We start from the raw sequence: 18540 nt of genomic DNA on the forward strand, positions 1-18540 counted from the left end.
TTTGTAAAGCTTTATTCAATAATTATTTTGTCGGGCAAATGCAACACATTATTCTTGTACTCAACAGTTCAAGGTAGGTTCATTACTACTTTTAGCATCCATAGAGGTCATATCTCATGCCTACATTGAGAAAAGATTTTAAGAGGCTTTGTGTGTGAAGCTCTGCAACTTCTTGAAAATCTATCGCCTGAAATTCAGGGTGAAGTGGCGGAAAGGATGAGCAGATATATAGCATCTTTGGGACAATAAAGCTGTTAAGATGTTATGTTAATGTAATGAATTTCACTGTATAAATTCAAGGCTAATATCACAGATCACTTAATGAGATCCTTCTTCATGGCTGATAGTTAACAAATATCTGAGAAAAATGGTTGATACACATAGCCAGATAAGGACAAAATGTATTTTTCTTAACCTTTGAAATGAGGACATTTCAACTGGAGAGAAGGAAAAGGGTAAAACGAGATTTGATTTATTTAAATACCTATTTAGTAGATAACTTTGACTAAAATTTAGTGAAAATATTTAAAACATTTTAGTTAAGTGGTTTCTACATATAGGGAGAGTATTTCGTTACTTAATCTAGATTTGGGGCTCCATAAAATGCTATATACGTAAAGGCTAAGATTGGCAGATTCATATGTTGTAAGGCGGTGAGGTGATGTATCATGTTTACTGTAAGTGTTCAGTTGTCCTACTGTTGAATTGAGGTTAAAAAGTGGACCGAGTTACACGGAAGAAGCTGTTGCATTGCTCTTGGTTTACCCAATTACCCAAAATAGTTACTAATTAAGTATCTATCAAGTTTGCAGTTAAAGCTAAGAACACCCAGCATTACAACATCAAGGCGGAAGACGTCAGATGACTTGAAAATGAGACCTGAGTTGAGGGATGTGTAGTTGTCATTTAGACAGACAGTTAAAAGCTCAGGGATAACGCACTATCACTATGTTCATTCTTACCATCTTCATCCACAGTGAGGTCCACTACCTCCCCAGCATTCTGACGCAGTGGTTGGATGACAGTGGAGAGTCGGTGACGTCCACGTGGCTCCTGGAGACGATTCTGGGAGCAACTATTAGCCCAGATCCTGCTGAGACCCCCCACCGAGCGTGACCTGTAGACATACAGACATAGAAAACCTATTACAGGCAACTGCAGGACAGGACCGCCTGCACCTCACCAGGAATGTTCTCACAGCTCAGTGAAGCATTGGCTTCGCCACAGCCAAACTCTGGAGCTCAATTCCAGGACAGTGGCTGCTTTGACAAGAGGCTGCTGGTGAAAAGGTAGGCGAGGAAGCAACACTGGCCTTCTGACAAATGCTTTTAGATCTAGCTAGCGAGGATATGAATTTAACTGCAGTATCTTAAAACTGTGTCAGTCAATTTCTTCTTCGGTGACATTTACCTTTTGTGAGAAAAGAAAAAAAAAATACCCACACTCTGAAAACAAACTGAGAAACTGTCTTATATCATGGCAGGAAAAGCATCAGGATAACTACTAACAATGTCTCTAAACTATCTGCATCAGTATAATTCCAGGCTGGCACTCAAATGGAATACAGCCTTTATTAATGTTATTAGTGTGTTTGACAGCTCACAATATCCGTAGTAATGATAGGATATACAACATTTTTCCATTACATCGGCCGGCCTAGCTCATCTAGGTTTGACTTTACATTTTAGACCAGGGTGGCAGGAATTTGCATTGTCATTTAAACAGGGGTACCTGCTTGAAGGTGTGTCTTTAACTGATGACGTGCATGTTTTGTGTACTGGTCAAAAGACCAAAGAACAAAGTTCCACTAATTTGGTAATAAACACATTTCATCTCCTGTATTTTCTTCGCGATAAAAGCCCTGAGTACTTACGTTATTTAAAAGCTTTTATTATCGAGCCACAAAATCAGGAAAAGTTGGGGTTTTACCAGCAGTAACCCCCGCCTTGAAAAAATACAGCAGATATCTTAGAGTACGAACACAGACACCTGAGAGAAACTACACTTCAAACCACCTGTTACAAGAGTTGAATGGGACCTTTAAGAATAAGGCAGTGTAACCTGTGTAAGGTGAGTGGTAAGCAAGAGCTAAAAAGAACAGCGAGTGCACGGAGCTGGAAAAGGGAGCAGGTGACAAAAAGTTTGCAGTTTAGCAGTAAATGTACAGTGAAGGCTGTAGCTGTTAGTAAAATAAAGGCTGCAGCTTTTCAGGACCAAGTTGAAGTCTCTCAGCTGTTTACTTATTGCATAGACATCGGATCAAGGGAGGGAGAGCAGCCACCTTTCTCACGGATAGTGAGAGGGGCAACTCACCAAACTCAGGCCAAACTGTAAATAAGCAGTGCTGTTTAAACGTGAGTCAACATACTGCATTGCCTTTTTCTTGCCTCACGTCTTTTCAAAAAACATATTTATGTGTACCGTTTAGCGAATGACAAGAATTTTTGTCACCAGCTGACTGTCATTTTGTTCCCGTTTTAATACGAATGAGCCAAGACCGAGCACCGCCCAACCAGCAGTACGTCACAGGAGTGTTTATTAGTCCAGTGCAACTTTGTGGTTGTAGGTTTTCTGCCTTTTAAGCAAAATGGCACACAACAGCCCTTTTCCTCTGTTTTTTTTATTGTCATGTAGAATCAGTTTCGATTACTTGTGTCTTTCTACTTCACAGACTGACCAGTTTAAGGAAAAGACCATCTGCTTTACTCTTACATTCTTCTTTAATGTTTTCTTTTCCACCACAATTGATCATGAAACAAAACAGTTTTAAGGGTCTGTAATTCTCCTTTTCTGTAAAGGCAGTATCAAATCAGTCAGACACTAAATGTATGGCCCAGTACACTCACTCAATGGCACATTAGCACCAAATACACATTATCCCATTTAAATGTCCCTGCACATCTTAGAAAGAAAAACCTAATACAGCTGCAAAGAACACACAAACCTACAGATAACTTGTTCTCTCAGGACTACAATTAATACTCTAATGGAGCTTTGAATCCATGACCACCTTCAATCTAAATCTCATCATTCTTTCCACCTACCTTACTCTTTACTACACGTACTTGTCCTGTTCATCCCTTGCCCTACCTTCAGCCCTTCCTTTCATATTCTTTTTAATTTTCTCTCTCATAGATCTCCTGTCGCTCTACCCCTTGCTCTGAGACAGGAGTTGGAGGCCAGGGAATTGCTGCATTTCCCAATACAGTGCAGTAAAGCCAGGTGATCAGAGGGAGGAGGGATGAGCCCAAGGGACAACAGACTAGAGACTGTATGGGAGTGCCGTAAAGCTGGATACCATGGAGCTTTGTGGCAGGGGGATTTCACTGATGTTCCCTGGGAGTATTTAAAAAATGCACACAAGCAGAGGGAAAAGGCTGTGTACTGAGCGCCTACAAGCACTGCCCTGTTAACCACAATTTCATCAGAACTATGGAGCTTTTGGTGTGTGAGAACATATACTGTAGATCAGTGATTTTGACTCATGAATTCATCGTAGCAAAAGAAAATATCAACTTGTTCAATAAATCACAGACAGACAGACATGTCAGGTGACTTGCAAACTTTAAACTGGCTTGTGGTGTCAACATTTACGTGTATATACGTGTCTCTATTTGTTTCAGCCTTGTGAAAGACTAGCAACCTGCCACGGTTCCCTGAGCTTCCCTGAATGGATATAGGCTACATATCACTGTAAACAGGGATAAGGATTGATGGGAATCACGTAAAGAAACTATAGAAAAAGACACTACTTTTATCCTGACTTAAATTATTTGTTTGTTTTTTTAAGATTTTTATTTAAGTATTTAAATAATTTCAAAAGCCTGAATTATGAAACTACACTGTGTGGTATCTGTGTGGTTGTTGACAGTGCAACAACCACACAGATATCAGGACGGCAGCTAACGCAAACCTATGGGGGCAGACATCCTTAAGTTTCACTTTCGGTTATGTCTGCCCCCATAGAATCGCTTTAGCTGCCATTCTGATACTCGGTAAATATTGTGTCAAATGTTCTCGTTATTTTCCCTAATGACATCACACGGTAACCTCGATCAACAGGGATATGGTTTAAAAACGCCCGAAGTTCTCCTTTAACATAGGGTTATTTAAATGTTTACACTTTTTGGTCACAATATAATATTGCGGTCTTTGAACTCCTGACCCCCAGTTCTCCTTTAAGCTATGAACTGGTTAAATTATCAATGTTCCTCATTATTCAGAGGGCTAAGTGCTAAAAGAATTTAGCTTTGATCACATTTCTCGGATGTGTTTCGATGCAGGAAATGCCTTTCTCTTTGCCATTTGTGATAAGGGGGATTCCCATTAGCTCATACTGTCTGCATCCAAGTCAATTTCCTGTGAGACACGCTGCACAATGCTAGTGGAACAAAAGAGGAAGCTTATTAGCTTATTAGCTTTTAAAAAACAATTCGCTAAAGCAAACTTGCAAACTAACCACAAAACACACAGCAATGAGGGTGGTAAGCAGAGGTGATTGTGTTGGGATCTAATTGGCAAGGTTCCTCAGCTCTAGGTGGATCCCAGGGAACCGTACTAGCCGCGAGGGAGGGGGTCCTAATTAAGCAGACCTGGGATTATTTTGTAAATATCTGTTTACCACCATGACCCCCTGAGGGTTGGAAGGGGGGCTGGGTGGGTAGCCGAGAGGAAAACAGTACATTGTAAACATGAACACTATGGGAATGGGTGTCTCCGTAAGGCTGAGGTTGTGCCAAGTGATGTGAGCCACATGCCCCAGGGATCAGAGGAGGGATGAGGGCTGAGCACTGCAGTAATACACAGTAAACTGCTGGTTTGGGAGTTAGAGGCAATGAGATCATACAAGGCACAAATAGCACTGTCAAAGAGTGGCAGACAATCTGAGGCATCAAGCTCTGCACTCATTAAAGTAACCTATCAAGTCTGTCTTCACATTTAAGAATACAATGACATCACTTTCAAACTCTCAGCACTGAGTAGAGAACTGGCTGATGTAATGACTTCTTATAATTACAGAGAGGCATGCAAGTCCTTTATGCTGATAGAATGCATTTTGCTGGTCAGTGTCCTCATCAATCGTCATCAATGTGACAAGAAATGTACATACAAAATAACAATATCAAACTCATCGACTTTGAAATAAGGGAACCAGAAGTGCTGACTGATTTCCTGGTTTCATTACTACACTCTGTTGAATTTACAGAATATTTATTACGCTATATACTATTACCGTGATATAAAATAGATAAGATAGCTGCTCCTAGCTTAGCCTAATGAAAAAAAATCAAAAGGCTACATTTAAATTATAAACATATATACCAATTTAGACTTAAGTCTATACAATCTCTCTTGCAGTGTCATCCACTTCTCCACTGGTTGTCTAAATACACTCTTTGTTCCAAAGTTAATTGATTTGCTTCCACTTACATAAACTACTTTCATTTGTTTCTCGTTAATGAGCACAATCACAAGTGTAACAGGCTCATAACATGTCAACAAAAGACTGATTATCACTCATCCTATAAGTCAGCACCACCATCACTGCTAGAGAGAGACAGCATAATATTAACTAACATCCAAATGCACCAACAGCAGAAATCAGTAGTAAAAAAAAAAGCAAAGACACCAAACAGGTATGGCCTAGCAGTGTAAAAACGTGGATGTTCATGTTCTTAAGGAAGGGAACAACACCACATGACAAGTCATGCAAAGGATACTGTGAAGAAGCTTGCCCTCAGCCTCGGGCTTCAACAGACCAGATTACTCACAAGGGAAAATTGCTCTCAACAATTCAGACAAGCGATTACATTTCTGATACTTTTTGATATTGCTGAATATTAATCTACAGGTCTGCAAATGAACTCCTCAAATTTAATCCTAGTGGAACCCAAAACCAGACAAAGCTTCAGCAAGACAAAAAACCAAAAACCAAAAAACACATAAGACCATTACAAAAGTGGGCTGCACTTCACCCGGACCAAGCCTTTTCAACTGATCCATTTGTTAAAAAAGGTCAGTTTAATTAGCTGATACTTGTGGTTTACCTCAGGAATTCAATATATGGTCCTCAACTTTTATAGCCAAGTTCCACTGGATACGTGTCAGCTGCATTCCATCTCCGCCACGCCAGCAGAGCTGATAGGTTTCATTTTAGTCTATATGTTAATTTCCACCAGGTCCGCTGCGCTGCGTATCTGCTCCGTCCCAGCTCCGGCAGTCCAGAGCCCTCCGGAACAGATACACAGGACTCCTATTTCTGGCGGATACCAGAGCACGACGCAGCAATTCAGCTGAATTTTGCACTGAGCAGACAGGAAGTCAAGCACGGAAACAACAATATAACATCCTGTTACTTTTAAAAATAAAACACTCCGTGTTGACACCAGCACACAAATCTCAAAAAAGAGACAAACACAAGTTCTTCTGCTAATCCTTCGGTCGGGAACAATTCGTGGTGTTGTTTTTATAACACAGACCTATAAATGCGGTCGCGAGGGATCATGTGATTATCACAGGAACTCCTCGGCCTCGCGACGCCAGCTGTCTACCGTACTGTGCCGTGGCGGACTCAAAACGCAACCGGTGGGGATTGCTGGAAGGTGGACGGCGGAGCAAAACTGGATTGGAGCCGTAACACAGCGGACATGTATCCAGTGGAAATTCGGGGTTAAGGTTCACCACCCAGCTTTTTTCTGAACAATTCTAAAACAGTCTCACAAATTTACCTTAACTTAATAGTATATGAAATACTGTGATATTAATTAAATTTTTCTGTGATGGATGTTTTTGACGATGTTGCCGACACTAAACAACATATGAATAGCCGACAAATATCTGTAACTCTGAAAAAAAAACCGAAAAACACATATTCAAAGTATATCATGTATAAATAAAAAGTTACACAAAAGTTAAACAAAAATTACATTTGGGGCAATCTCAAACATGAATACTGGATACGCAAGTATGGTAAGTTGATGTTTTTGGAGTCATCCAATGGAAGAGACTTCCAAGCCCCCCCCCCCCCTTTTTTTCTCAAACATTTCAAAAACAAGAGCAATATTCGTATTTCTATACATAGAAAGGGTTGGACGAGTTGTAGCCACAGAAATTCTAATGACATTCAAAATGTTTTAGGACCCCGCTACTATGTGTGTCCTGAGCTGATATGCAACTGATCCATATCAGCTGCATAATCCTTGCTTATTGTAACTCACTGTGCTGTGTGTAAAGCCGCTGCCAAACACGCCCCACAGCGCACTGTTAAAACACTGGAATGTTCTCCTAATGCAGTGCTTCACAAATGAGCGAACTGTGGAGTGACACATAAATAACAGCAAGCAGATAAAGATTTCAATACTGACAGCATGTCACTGAGCAATGTGAGAAGAGCAGGTCTTGGTTAACATGGCCTCTTTGCCCCTCTTTTAGTAACATAATGAACAATTTCCCTAAAGTGCTGATCAGTGTGCAGCTGTATCACACAGGATAATATACCCGTAGTTGCCTGCTTATAAGAAACACCTATAGATATAAGTAATGGATGTCTGATACAACAGACCTGTAATAAATCCAACATTCATTACGATCATAGTGGATAGTTTTGTTGAAACTGTTGTAGAAAAGTGTGGAGCCAACTGTATGGCCATTTTGGACTGAGTTTCAGTTGTTGAACCATACTGCATTAAACAGAGAGGACTTTCTGTTATTTAGTGTGGACAAAATGAAACTACACACCAACAATCATTCAAAGAAAATCAGACCACTGGCGGTATAAACAAAGCTTTCATTGCTCATTCTGCTGGTCTCTTGATTCCCCCGCCCTCCTGCTCCCCTGCTGCCCATCCCCCCTTCAAGGAAGCTCATCCCTACATTCTCTAGCGAGCCAGGACATCTTTTAAAGTCAGGAAAACAGGCAGATTAGACAAGCCACAGCATTCCAGACTTGGTGCAAACCACTCCCGCTGACTATTTTCAGATATTACTGTTGAATCAACATAAAGTAGGAAAGAAGGAGCAATACTGCGAAAAAGATGGAAAAGTCAAACAGATATGGGCAGAGGCTTGAGATCTGAGCTGCATAATCGCCTACATGAGGAATTAGGGGAGTACTGAGACAGGAAGTCATATTACGAAAATGGGAAAATATGGTTCTCAGTGGGATGAAGAAAATGGAGTCAGCTGTGGAGAATGACTATCTGCTGTACATGTATTTCTTGCAGAGTGTAATATTTAGCAGTTCTCTAAGAAACAGAGCACTATGTTCCATTCTTTGATAAGTACTCATTCATCCTCTGCATACTTCTCAATGCCCTTATCAAAGTACCATGTTGAGCCAAGGTGGTATATACAATGATAAGGTGGCTATGATGTGGATGTCGTGAGTTTGTTCTGGCATTGAATAGACTTTAATTCTCACATCCCAAAATCTAAAAGATGAGTTCATAACTATTCACACAAGAGATTTTCCTCCTAAACCTCTCTATCATAAGCCTTGTATGTATGCATGCCATTCCTGATTAAAAAACTTATACCACTGCGAGTCAAAAAGTCTCAATAAGGAAATGAAGTTGACAGACACTGTCTTCACTGACAAAGATTATCTAATTAACGCTTATGCATTAAAGAAATGCAATAACACCAAGGCTGCAGGGTGTGAAGAAAAACCCATCAAAAACACGGCAGTACATGTCAGAAAATGTTTAGAATGAATTTTATAGTATACTGTATTTCAAGTTAATAGGCTAGAAGGTGTAAAAAAGCTCCAAGAGTTATTTTATCTGAAAAATATCAAATGCGTTTCACTGTTTTTCCACTTTCAATGTTAGTGTTAATTTCCAAGTTATAAACTGACAATGGTAACATTTGGTTTTAAAATGTGAGTGGTAAGTAACATAATGACCCTTCAGCCAGCTCAAAGTGACATTTTTTGCCCTTACCACTCAAGCTGTCCACCCATGACACAGGCTAATTATGAACATTTATTCACAGAAGCAGTTAGCTTTGTGTGTGTGCTTCTAGAAAGAATTCATTAACAGCAGCTCAGAGCAGGGCTCTTCAGAGTAATGTGGTTTTGCTGCGATAAACAACTCTGCATGCAGCCTTCTTTCTCTAGGCCATGTAAGCTATGGAATCCAAGAGCAAAGAAATCCACTAAAGCCCCCCCCCCAAAAGAAAATCCTTAGAACCATACATACCTTTACACACTAGCACTCAGCAATTTACTAATTTTTCTACTTCTGTCATAGTCTAACACTGTGGTTAAAGTCTAATCCATTCAAATGCCCTCATTCAAAGGCATATACACGATCATTTTCCTTGCAATCAAGCGCACATGTTGCATTTAATTAACACAAATATTTATTGTGAGTGTGTGGAACAACCTGGAATAAAGGTCTAAGAGCAACAAGTTTTAAAAACTGTAGTCAACAGCTCCCGTTTTTGATAGTAGGACGGCACGATATGGTAAAAGATGATATTGTGACCATTTTAAAAGACATTATGACTGTGACATGATTCACAACATTTCTTGGGGTCTCTACCAAACAAACATTGGGATAATGCACTTGGCCATATTGCAATTTTAGTAATATTTAGATTAATTGTGAAGCCTCATTTAAAAGTAAGATAGAAGGAGCAAAGTAAGTATAACTTTAATACTGGAATAAGCAAAGTGCCTTAAGTACATTTTTCATACACTTGGAATTAACTTAATTACTTAGGTTGTTGGTGTTTATACCATGAGACGGTACTTTCCTTCTTCATAAAGACCTATTTCTATAGCATTCTTGAATTAATTTAAGTAAAACTGTAACTCAGTAAAGACCTTTTGACCACCCTTGAAGCATCATCCATTTTTCAGCTTTCCTAGTTTGTTCCAAACTCATTGGTTTGCTAGGATAGCGCGAATACAAAGCTTCTATTTGTTTCTTGTTTGTGAGTGCAATTACAAGTGCTACGCGCTTATGAACATGTTTACCGATTATTATGAATCTTAGATTATGAATCACTCATGCTATGGTCACTACTAGAGAGAGGGCATACTATTAACTAACATCCAAAACGACAAATAGCACCCCACCAACAGCAGACATCAGTAGCAAAACACTCACTTACCATTTAAAAAAAGCAAAGCGACAAAAGACTACCCAGGCAAACAACACATAAATAGCATAACAGGTATGGTCTTGCAGTATAAGGAAAGGGGGTTCTTCCTCTTCTAAAGACTGGGGAACAACATCACATGACCAGTCATGCAAAACATAATGAGGAGAAGCTTGTCCTCAGCCTCAGGCTCTAACAACCCTGATTTCTCATACGGAAGAAATGCTCTGAACAATTTGGATAAACAATAATATTTCACTGAACTCAAATGTATTCCTCCTTAATCAATCTGCAGATGAGATTATGGCCACATTTCATAATACTTGTGGTGTACCACAGGGTTCATTATTAGATCCTAAACCTTTCAGTCTCTGGATGTTCCCCATAATTCAGAATCAATTGTCTTGAATGTTATTATGCAAATACTACACGACAGAATCAACCTATGAAACAAAACTACACTGCTGGGCTATCTTTGGTAGACGACTGTTGACGTGAATGGCTGAATGTTTCAGACATTTCTGCATTAGATATTGTTGACATGACGCATGCACCTACAGAATAAACATAGATTTAAGTTTCTGGACGTCAATGTCTCTGATGGGTAAACAATTTAATTACTTAAACAATCAACTGATTATCTGATGAGGAATGTTTCCAAATGGCCAGCAAGAAAAAAATTATACAAACATTCCTATACGCTATATTTGAGCCATAGTCAATCATTACCTCACATCAAAGCCATGCAAAAGATATGTAGAAACATTAGAATATAAAGCTTATGCTAAATTCATAGAAGCGCATTATTTGAGTGCTTGCTGAAAAAAGCTTGAATGCTCACCTGAAACCATCTCCGACTGTAACGATCTCAACTTCGCTGTCCGTTGAGGTGACGTTGATCTCCTCACTTGCAGGGACAGCAGGAGCCGGGGCCGGAGTCGACTCGATCACCACCACATCTTCATCCAGAGCACCTGAACACACCGACTAAATTTAGTATACTACTGAAATACACCATACAGGTGGATGAAGGCAAAGAAAGGATACAACTACAACACAATTAACAGAATACACACACTTCAAATGAAAACTTTTAGCATGAACTCTTGATTTTGACTTCTCTTCATATGAATTAGACACGTATTCAGGACATTTTTACATTGAAGTTGGCTGAATAATTGAATGAGTACAAATAAACCAGTATGCCCTTTTGTGATTTTCCACTGCAAACAAACAACAGATAAACACATGAAAGTGTGTGCATGCTGTCAACTGTACTCCACACTTTACCTGCTTTTATTCTCAAAAAAGGTCCTACTCCTTTTCTTTCTCAAGGGTTGTGTCTAAAACTAATGGATTTGTGTAAGTGGCCAGATAGTATTTTCTTTAGTTTCATCATGCTAACAGCAGAATCATCAGGCTCACAGCTTAACAGGAGAAATGTAGGTCATCAGTGCTCAACTACATTTACACTGCAAAGGGCTTTTTTTTCCTTCTCTTTCCTTAAATCTGCTCTGTGATTGGTTCCCTATGCAACAGATCTCACTCCATCTCTGCGTGGACTTCATACAATGATAGACGCCTCAGGTGCGTTCACTAAGACTAGATGGTTGCACTGACAGGTCAGACAGAAGAGAGTGGAGGGAAGCTCTTTTCCCAAAAACAAGAATAAAAACAACAGAATAGACTATTTCTTTATATGTAGTATGAAAATCATTACAAATGGTGACCTAAGACCTGCCACAGTCAGACACTTAAGAAAAAAAAATGCAATGCATACTCATATTCCATACCGTTTTCCATATGGACTGTGGACAATGTTATGATCTACTATATGCCATCATGACAACTACATGTATTTTTGAAACAATCTCCATTATTTAAAACAAAAAAGGACCACCAAATTGACCACAAGCACTCAGAGTTCCCTGTCAATACTTCATCTCTAGTGGTGCTGCATGAATTACTGCTGAGGTTGAAACTAATGATTATTTTCACTGTTTATTAAAGCGGCTGTAAGCATTGTCGTTGTTTTTAGATAACTGCCTGTCCATTTTGCAGTTACCAATCCCCTCCCTTCTCTCTACTTCACAATATGAACGTGAAGCTGTAATCACCAGAGATAACAACAAACAGGAGGATCAGTGAGTTCTCCATCCCATTTGGTAAAGTGGGCAGCAATATCAAAAAATTTGTTTTCTCTTTTACTGCATGAGCAGAATGAGGGGAGACATGGTTATTGACCAAACACTCTATAACAGTGTTTACTGTTGGAATATTGAGCTATGTAAACACTTTCAGCAGCTTTAATCTGGTTATTTTCTTAAATAATCAATTTGTTGTTTGGACAAAAAAATGTCAGAGAATGGCGTAAAATGTTGATCAACATTTCTGAAAGCCCACGACAACATCCTCAATATCTCGTTATGCCCATTAGCCAAAGACATTCATTACTGTAAAATTTAAAAGGCCAGAATTAGATAGTTTTGACTTTTTTTCATAAAACAAAATCACTCACATTATCATAATAGTGGACGATTCGTTTTAGTAGTTCACAACTCATCAATGAATCGATTGATCGTTGCAGCTCTAATCAATGCAACCCATATGACACACTAGGTGCCTTGTTCATCACAGGCACTGCTCAAACAAGCTGAAGTCATGGCAAACTAATTTGAGACAAATGCATCATTCTCTATGGGAGAAACGCTGCCAGGACTACGGGATGGCAACAGGGACAACGCCTCCCTGGACAGATTCTGTGTTGTATTTCTTATAACTGAACACACAGCTACATCTACAGCTTTATCCAAGGTCAGACAAAAAATCTATGCTTTTACCTCAACCAGCGATGACGATTATACACATCGTATAGTCACAGACAATACAGGTTTATTTGTGCTTCCAATCTCATGCCTGTTTCTAATTACTGTCACAATTTGTCAGTGTAAGTGAGAGTTGCTGACTCATGCATTTGCTATGAGTCAAAGTTAAAAGTTCTCTCACATTCTTTGGCCTTCTATGCAAATTTTAGGCAAACCATTGCAGATGAAAAAGTGGATGCCATCTATTTCAATCAATATAAATAGACAGGACATTTAGATGCGTTTGTTCTGATGTATCAAATACACTAGAGCCAAAGGAAGTTTGTTTTAAAACAACAGAGTATTTTATGCTGCAGTGGTGTAGAATGTGTTTTTGTGCACATCACTAAGTGACTTGCCATGCTAGTAAAGTCCATAACTCCCCAGTGTGATTCTATTCCCACTGTCTCCTGAGAACTGCTGCTTAGCACCCTCTGCTAGTCGAGCTGCCTGGCACTCTGATGAACCTTCATGTGGTTACACAAACAACAACATCTTACTTACAACTTGGGGAGAACTGTAACCAGTGAGTGCAGTGTTTTGTTCAGTAAACAACACCTTCTACTATTACTTTCATCTGGTGGACAACCTGCAGTAGTTCACCTCGGGTAGCCACTTGATCCGTTGGCCGTAAGAGTATATGCAGTATGCTTGAGACTGAACAATCATCACTTGTAATAGTCATTGATGATTTAAGCACTCATAACATACGTGCAAAAAAATAAGAATTCTATCTTATTTGACTAAATCAACATGCGAGGTGTGACCGTCACTCACAGTGAATTATTTAATATAGCTTCTTGATCTCATGTAGGATTAACTGTTTTATGGCTACATCACACACCTGCCCCGACTCAGGGCATTTAGACTGCAGGTTTCATCACTTGTCTCCTTGCTTTTTCCCTGCTGTAAACAAATGCCTAGTTTTCCCTCCGAGACCTTCTGTTTCTATGCAAAGGCTCCCACTCTACAGTGTTTGAGTTTTCTCCCACCTGCCTCCCACTACAGAGGCACAACAACCAACTTTCCATTCTCCCCAAGGGCCACAGCAGCAGAAATATTGCTGAGGCTAAATGGCTACATGAGGAAAACAATGAACCAAGGCAGAGGGGAGGCTCTTTTAGAGGACACACTGACTACTCCTGTTGTGAGTGCTGGATCATTCATATCTGAAAATAGATGGTTTCATGAGCACACTTTGCTGGGAATGAGAGCAGAAAGCTATGGTTTAGATTTAGGAGCTTCATAAACCTGTTGTTGCAACAGGTTCAGAGAGCTGCAGTTTCCATTATGGCCTGCCAGGTGTGGAGCCCTGAAAAGCAGAGGGGACTCAGGGGAGCAGCTATTCCTTTATCAGATCGGCTCAGGCCATTACCAAATCAAGCAGACGATTTCTTTATGTATGGCACAAACATTTATCAGATGTAAACTGAAGCCGTAGAGGGGATTATTACATTTTTCACAAAGTCGTTTTTTTATGTGGACTGGGCACAAGCATGTTTTCACTACAGCCAAACACTAAGCAAGATTAGTTCTTGGTTGACTTCCTCTTCTCTGGTTGAAATCCACAATGAAATCACCTGGTGCAGAATGAAAACCTGTGGAATCTTATTCCTGCTTTAGCTGAGTTGTAATCACCCCTTTGTTGCCCTTTCACACATGAAGCTTGCGACCAGAAGTCGTTTGTGTCAGACACAATCTCACTTACTGAAAAAACTGCATTTGGTTTAGGCGAGGGAGGCACATGGATGGAGCGCGCAGAAAGAAAAGCGGGACTCATATGTAATGTTACTGCTTTTGTGTTGAAATCAATTCTACATGTGTTTGCACATCTGCAGTATCAGTGAAAGACTGGAAAGCCACATAGACCGAATCCCTGTGACGTTGCAGCAACAACAACAGTTTCTACCGGGTAGAAAACTGCCAGTTGATTTTCATTGTGGAGACATGTGAATTTAGCAAACTCTTGTCATTTTCTGTTTTTATAACTGGTAAAGTAGGTCTCCAACCTAACGTTAGTTAAAGTGTCGTTATCAATAAGCTATGACAGCATCGAACATGCATTTTTGATTAATTGGATGTACGCAATCTGAAATAGCATCATCAAAAAAAGAAAGAGAAAATGTATGTAAGCTACTGTGTGTTGCAGTGTTTTCTACCCAGGAGATAATGTCACAAACATTGTGCTTCGGTCAGAAAAGAGTACGTAGCAATCCTGACTGTACAGTGAAGGGAGCTGCATGTCTGTGCTTAAAAGTTAGATACATTTTTCTCATAATTCATGCCTATTGAGTTGATTTAAATTCTGTTTAAAGAATGCGCCACACTATCAAGCATTTTTACAAGAAACAACGCAATTGTTGCTCTCATTGCATTGCAAGTTGCACAACACACGCTGACCTCTTCTCCTGCATCAGACATTTCTGTTTTTCTGTTCTGCTTTTCAGTACATATTAATTCACATTGGGTGCAATTAAAATATGTTAATTCATGCTGGATTGGTGTTTTTTCTCAGGACGTTAGAGATCCTGTTGCCTGTGAGCCTGTACTATACTGTCATGGTACCTCTAACCCCCAATTTCCACTGGATACGTCTCCGCTGCGTTGCGTCTCCGCCACGCCAGCGGAGCAAATACGTTTCACTTTGGTCAATGTGTCAATCTCCACCAGGTCCGCTGCGCTGCGTATCTGCTCCGTCCCAGCTCCGGCAGTCCGCAGCCCTCCGGCACAGATACGCAGGACTCCTATATCTGGCGGATGCCGGAGTGCGACGCAGCAATTCAGCTGAATTTAGCACCGAGCAGACAGGAAGTAAAGCGCTAAAATAACAAACAGCATCCGGTTACCTTTCAAAATAAAACACTCGGTGTTGACACCAGTACATAAATCTCAAAAAAAGAGACAAACACAAGCTTTTCTGCTAATCCCTCGGTCGGGAACACTTCGTGTTCTTGATTTTGATAACACAGACCTATAACTGCGGTCGTGAGTGATCATGTGATTATCGCGGGAACTCCTCTGCCTCGTGAGCCAGCTGTCTACCGTACTGCGGCGCAGCGGACTCAAACCGCAACCGGTGGAGATTGCCGGACGGCGGAGCAAAACCGGATCGGAGCTGCAACGCAGCGGACACGTATCCAGTGGAAATTGGGGGTAATTCCCCATTTTTCTTCACAAACTGCACAAAACCTCATTCAAATAAATATGTGCCTGCTGATATCTATTAAACCCATGTTGTCTTATATCAGTAAAAAGGGGACTTATATATTCTAGAAACCATTTAAACATTCCTTCATTGGCTCTTTATCAATCAAATAGATATATGAATACATTTAACCACTGCAACACAGGCATTGATAGCCCTACGAATACAATAAGATGATGCCTGATCCTGACTGCAGAGCCTGGCCTCTGTAGTCCACTGTGTTATGATGATCTCACTGCGATGACACAGTATCATGCTACATAAGGCTTCCCTGTTGGTTAACAATGCTTTTAACAATATGATGTATCCTTCATAAACATAGCTCATGTTGTACTACAACTTCAATAGATACAACAGAGAGATCACAATGCAACACTACAATAGTGCTGTGGTTTGTAATTACCTGTGGCAACAGTAGCACTGTTGGGCTGGCTGCTGGTGCTGCTGACATCTACATACAGCTCATCTTCTGCTTCGGTAGAAGAGGGGGAGGACGAGTCACTGCTCAGCTCCTCGCTGGAACTACTGGTGCTATGGAGTAGAGCGTACTTCCTACGTGCAATAACCTCACGTTTCTTCCTCTGCAGCAGTAGCCGCTCCTTTTGCTTTTGAGTCCGCTGACCCCCTCCGGGAGCTGTTTTCACAAAGCGCTTCCTATGCAGAGGCCGCCGGCTGCTCAGACACGGCCGCTTCAGCAGCACCGGTTCAGCCTCAGACCGCACCCACTTATGAGAGCGATTCCCCCGAGTTCGACCCAGAACAGGGCGCAGGCCTACTCCGGTGGCTCCTCCTGTTGTCAGGGCAGGAGCCTTGTGTTGGCCCCCTGTTGCTCCAGCTTCCCCCTCATCCTCTGAACTGAGAGTGTCCGAGTCCCCGAATCGCAGGCTAGAGGAAGGGGAGGAGGCACAGTCACTGAAAGAGGACTCATGATTATGTTCATCCTCACTTGGGTGCTGTAAAAGTTCGACCCTAGGGCGCTGAGGGGCCAGTGAACTCTCACTGATGTGGCCCTCCTTCAGCGAGCAGTCAGACGGCCCTGCCTGTTGGCCTTTTCTTTTTCTGCGCCCTGGGAGGCTCCGCTCTGAGTCTCTGTGTGTCCCCGTGTCCCTCAGGGGCAGATGCCTGGACTCACACAGAGTTTCGAATTCGCTACCTGCCTTCCCAATCACCTCCATGTTGTTGGGGAAGCTCTTGGCCGCCTCCATGGGCTCTGGGTTCACCAGTGGCTCCTTTAGATGCTCCTGTCTGCTGGGGGCCTCAGACGGCACCTCACTCTTCATGATGGCAGCTCCGTCCTCAAAGGGCAAACACCAAGTGCACTCGCATCAGCTCCTAGGCGTCTATCCGCTGCATCCCACAAAACCTTAAAAAAAAAAAAGAAGAAAAGAGAAGAGTTATAGGTGCACAAACTAATCTGCTGCATGATTGCCAAAAGACAGATTGTTACGTCAGAGTGACTGGATCAAGACCTTTCATGAGCAATGAGCTAAAACATATCTTCTTATTCATCCATGAAATGCAATGCTAAAAAATGTTAATTAAATAGGTAAATAAATGAAAATGGCCAATTCAGATAACAGTCATATATTCAGGCATCTTTTGAGGATCAGTCAGCTCCTCCAACGTTCATTTGACAATCGCTCCTTCAGAAAAGAAGTCCAGCGCACCAACTTTAATTAAAGGTTTAAGGGGTCACTGAACACAAAAAGGACTACATATCTAAATGACTATAAGCAATAATTAAGACAGTATGACAGAGTCTTAGAAGCGTGCAAAGGAGAGAATGACAAATCAAGTGCAACTGTAAAAGTTACGTAACAGAAATATAAGGATGATGCATGAAGCATAGAGAGAGGGAAATCCGTTCACCGATGATTACAAGTCTATAATTATTTCAATATTTTTGTCCAGGTCAGTATTATTTTCTTTTTATGTGATAATTGATTGTCATTGTGCTGCACTGAACTGTCAACCCTTTAGAGAAGAACTCAGGGGAGAGAATGGCAGATTTTCTTGGATGTTTTTCTCCCAATTTTTAGTCATCAACAAGACACTGACATAAAAACAACCTTTAACATGCTCATAAAACTCCTAGATGGTGTTAAATGTGGTCATCCTATCTGTCAGCACAAATTAAGACTGTGTGGCCCAAAGCAGCTGATTAAAGATAAATGAAAGAAAAATACCCACAGGCTGATTCAAAAATCGTGGCTGAGTCAATACTGATGTGTTTAATTTAGTGTTGATTCCAAGCAATGCAAAAATCTGACTAAATTAAAATGGGATAGCCATACACCACCATGAAACCGATTCTCATGTGTATGACATAATGGTTTTGTCCAGATTTGTGTAAACCAACAAGTAACC

General features: G+C 40.7%; 1 protein-coding gene across 3 annotated transcripts in view; it reads right to left on the bottom strand.

The window, feature by feature from the left end:
* Nucleotides 1-18540, bottom strand: part of rnf111 (ring finger protein 111) — a 34013-nt gene that overhangs the window by 12516 nt on the left and 2957 nt on the right. For all 3 annotated transcript variants that reach the window (XM_030414774.1, XM_030414772.1, XM_030414773.1), the window contains 3 exons: nt 16577-17536; nt 10946-11078; nt 963-1117 (listed from right to left, as the gene is read on the bottom strand). In XM_030414774.1, coding sequence (XP_030270634.1) covers nt 963-1117; nt 10946-11078; nt 16577-17453 — 1165 coding nt within the window. In that variant the 5' untranslated portion in view covers nt 17454-17536. The remainder of the gene's footprint in view (nt 1-962; nt 1118-10945; nt 11079-16576; nt 17537-18540) is intronic.

This window comes from Sparus aurata, chromosome 4 (assembly GCF_900880675.1).
Source record: "Sparus aurata chromosome 4, fSpaAur1.1, whole genome shotgun sequence".
Taxonomy (NCBI): domain Eukaryota; kingdom Metazoa; phylum Chordata; class Actinopteri; order Spariformes; family Sparidae; genus Sparus; species Sparus aurata.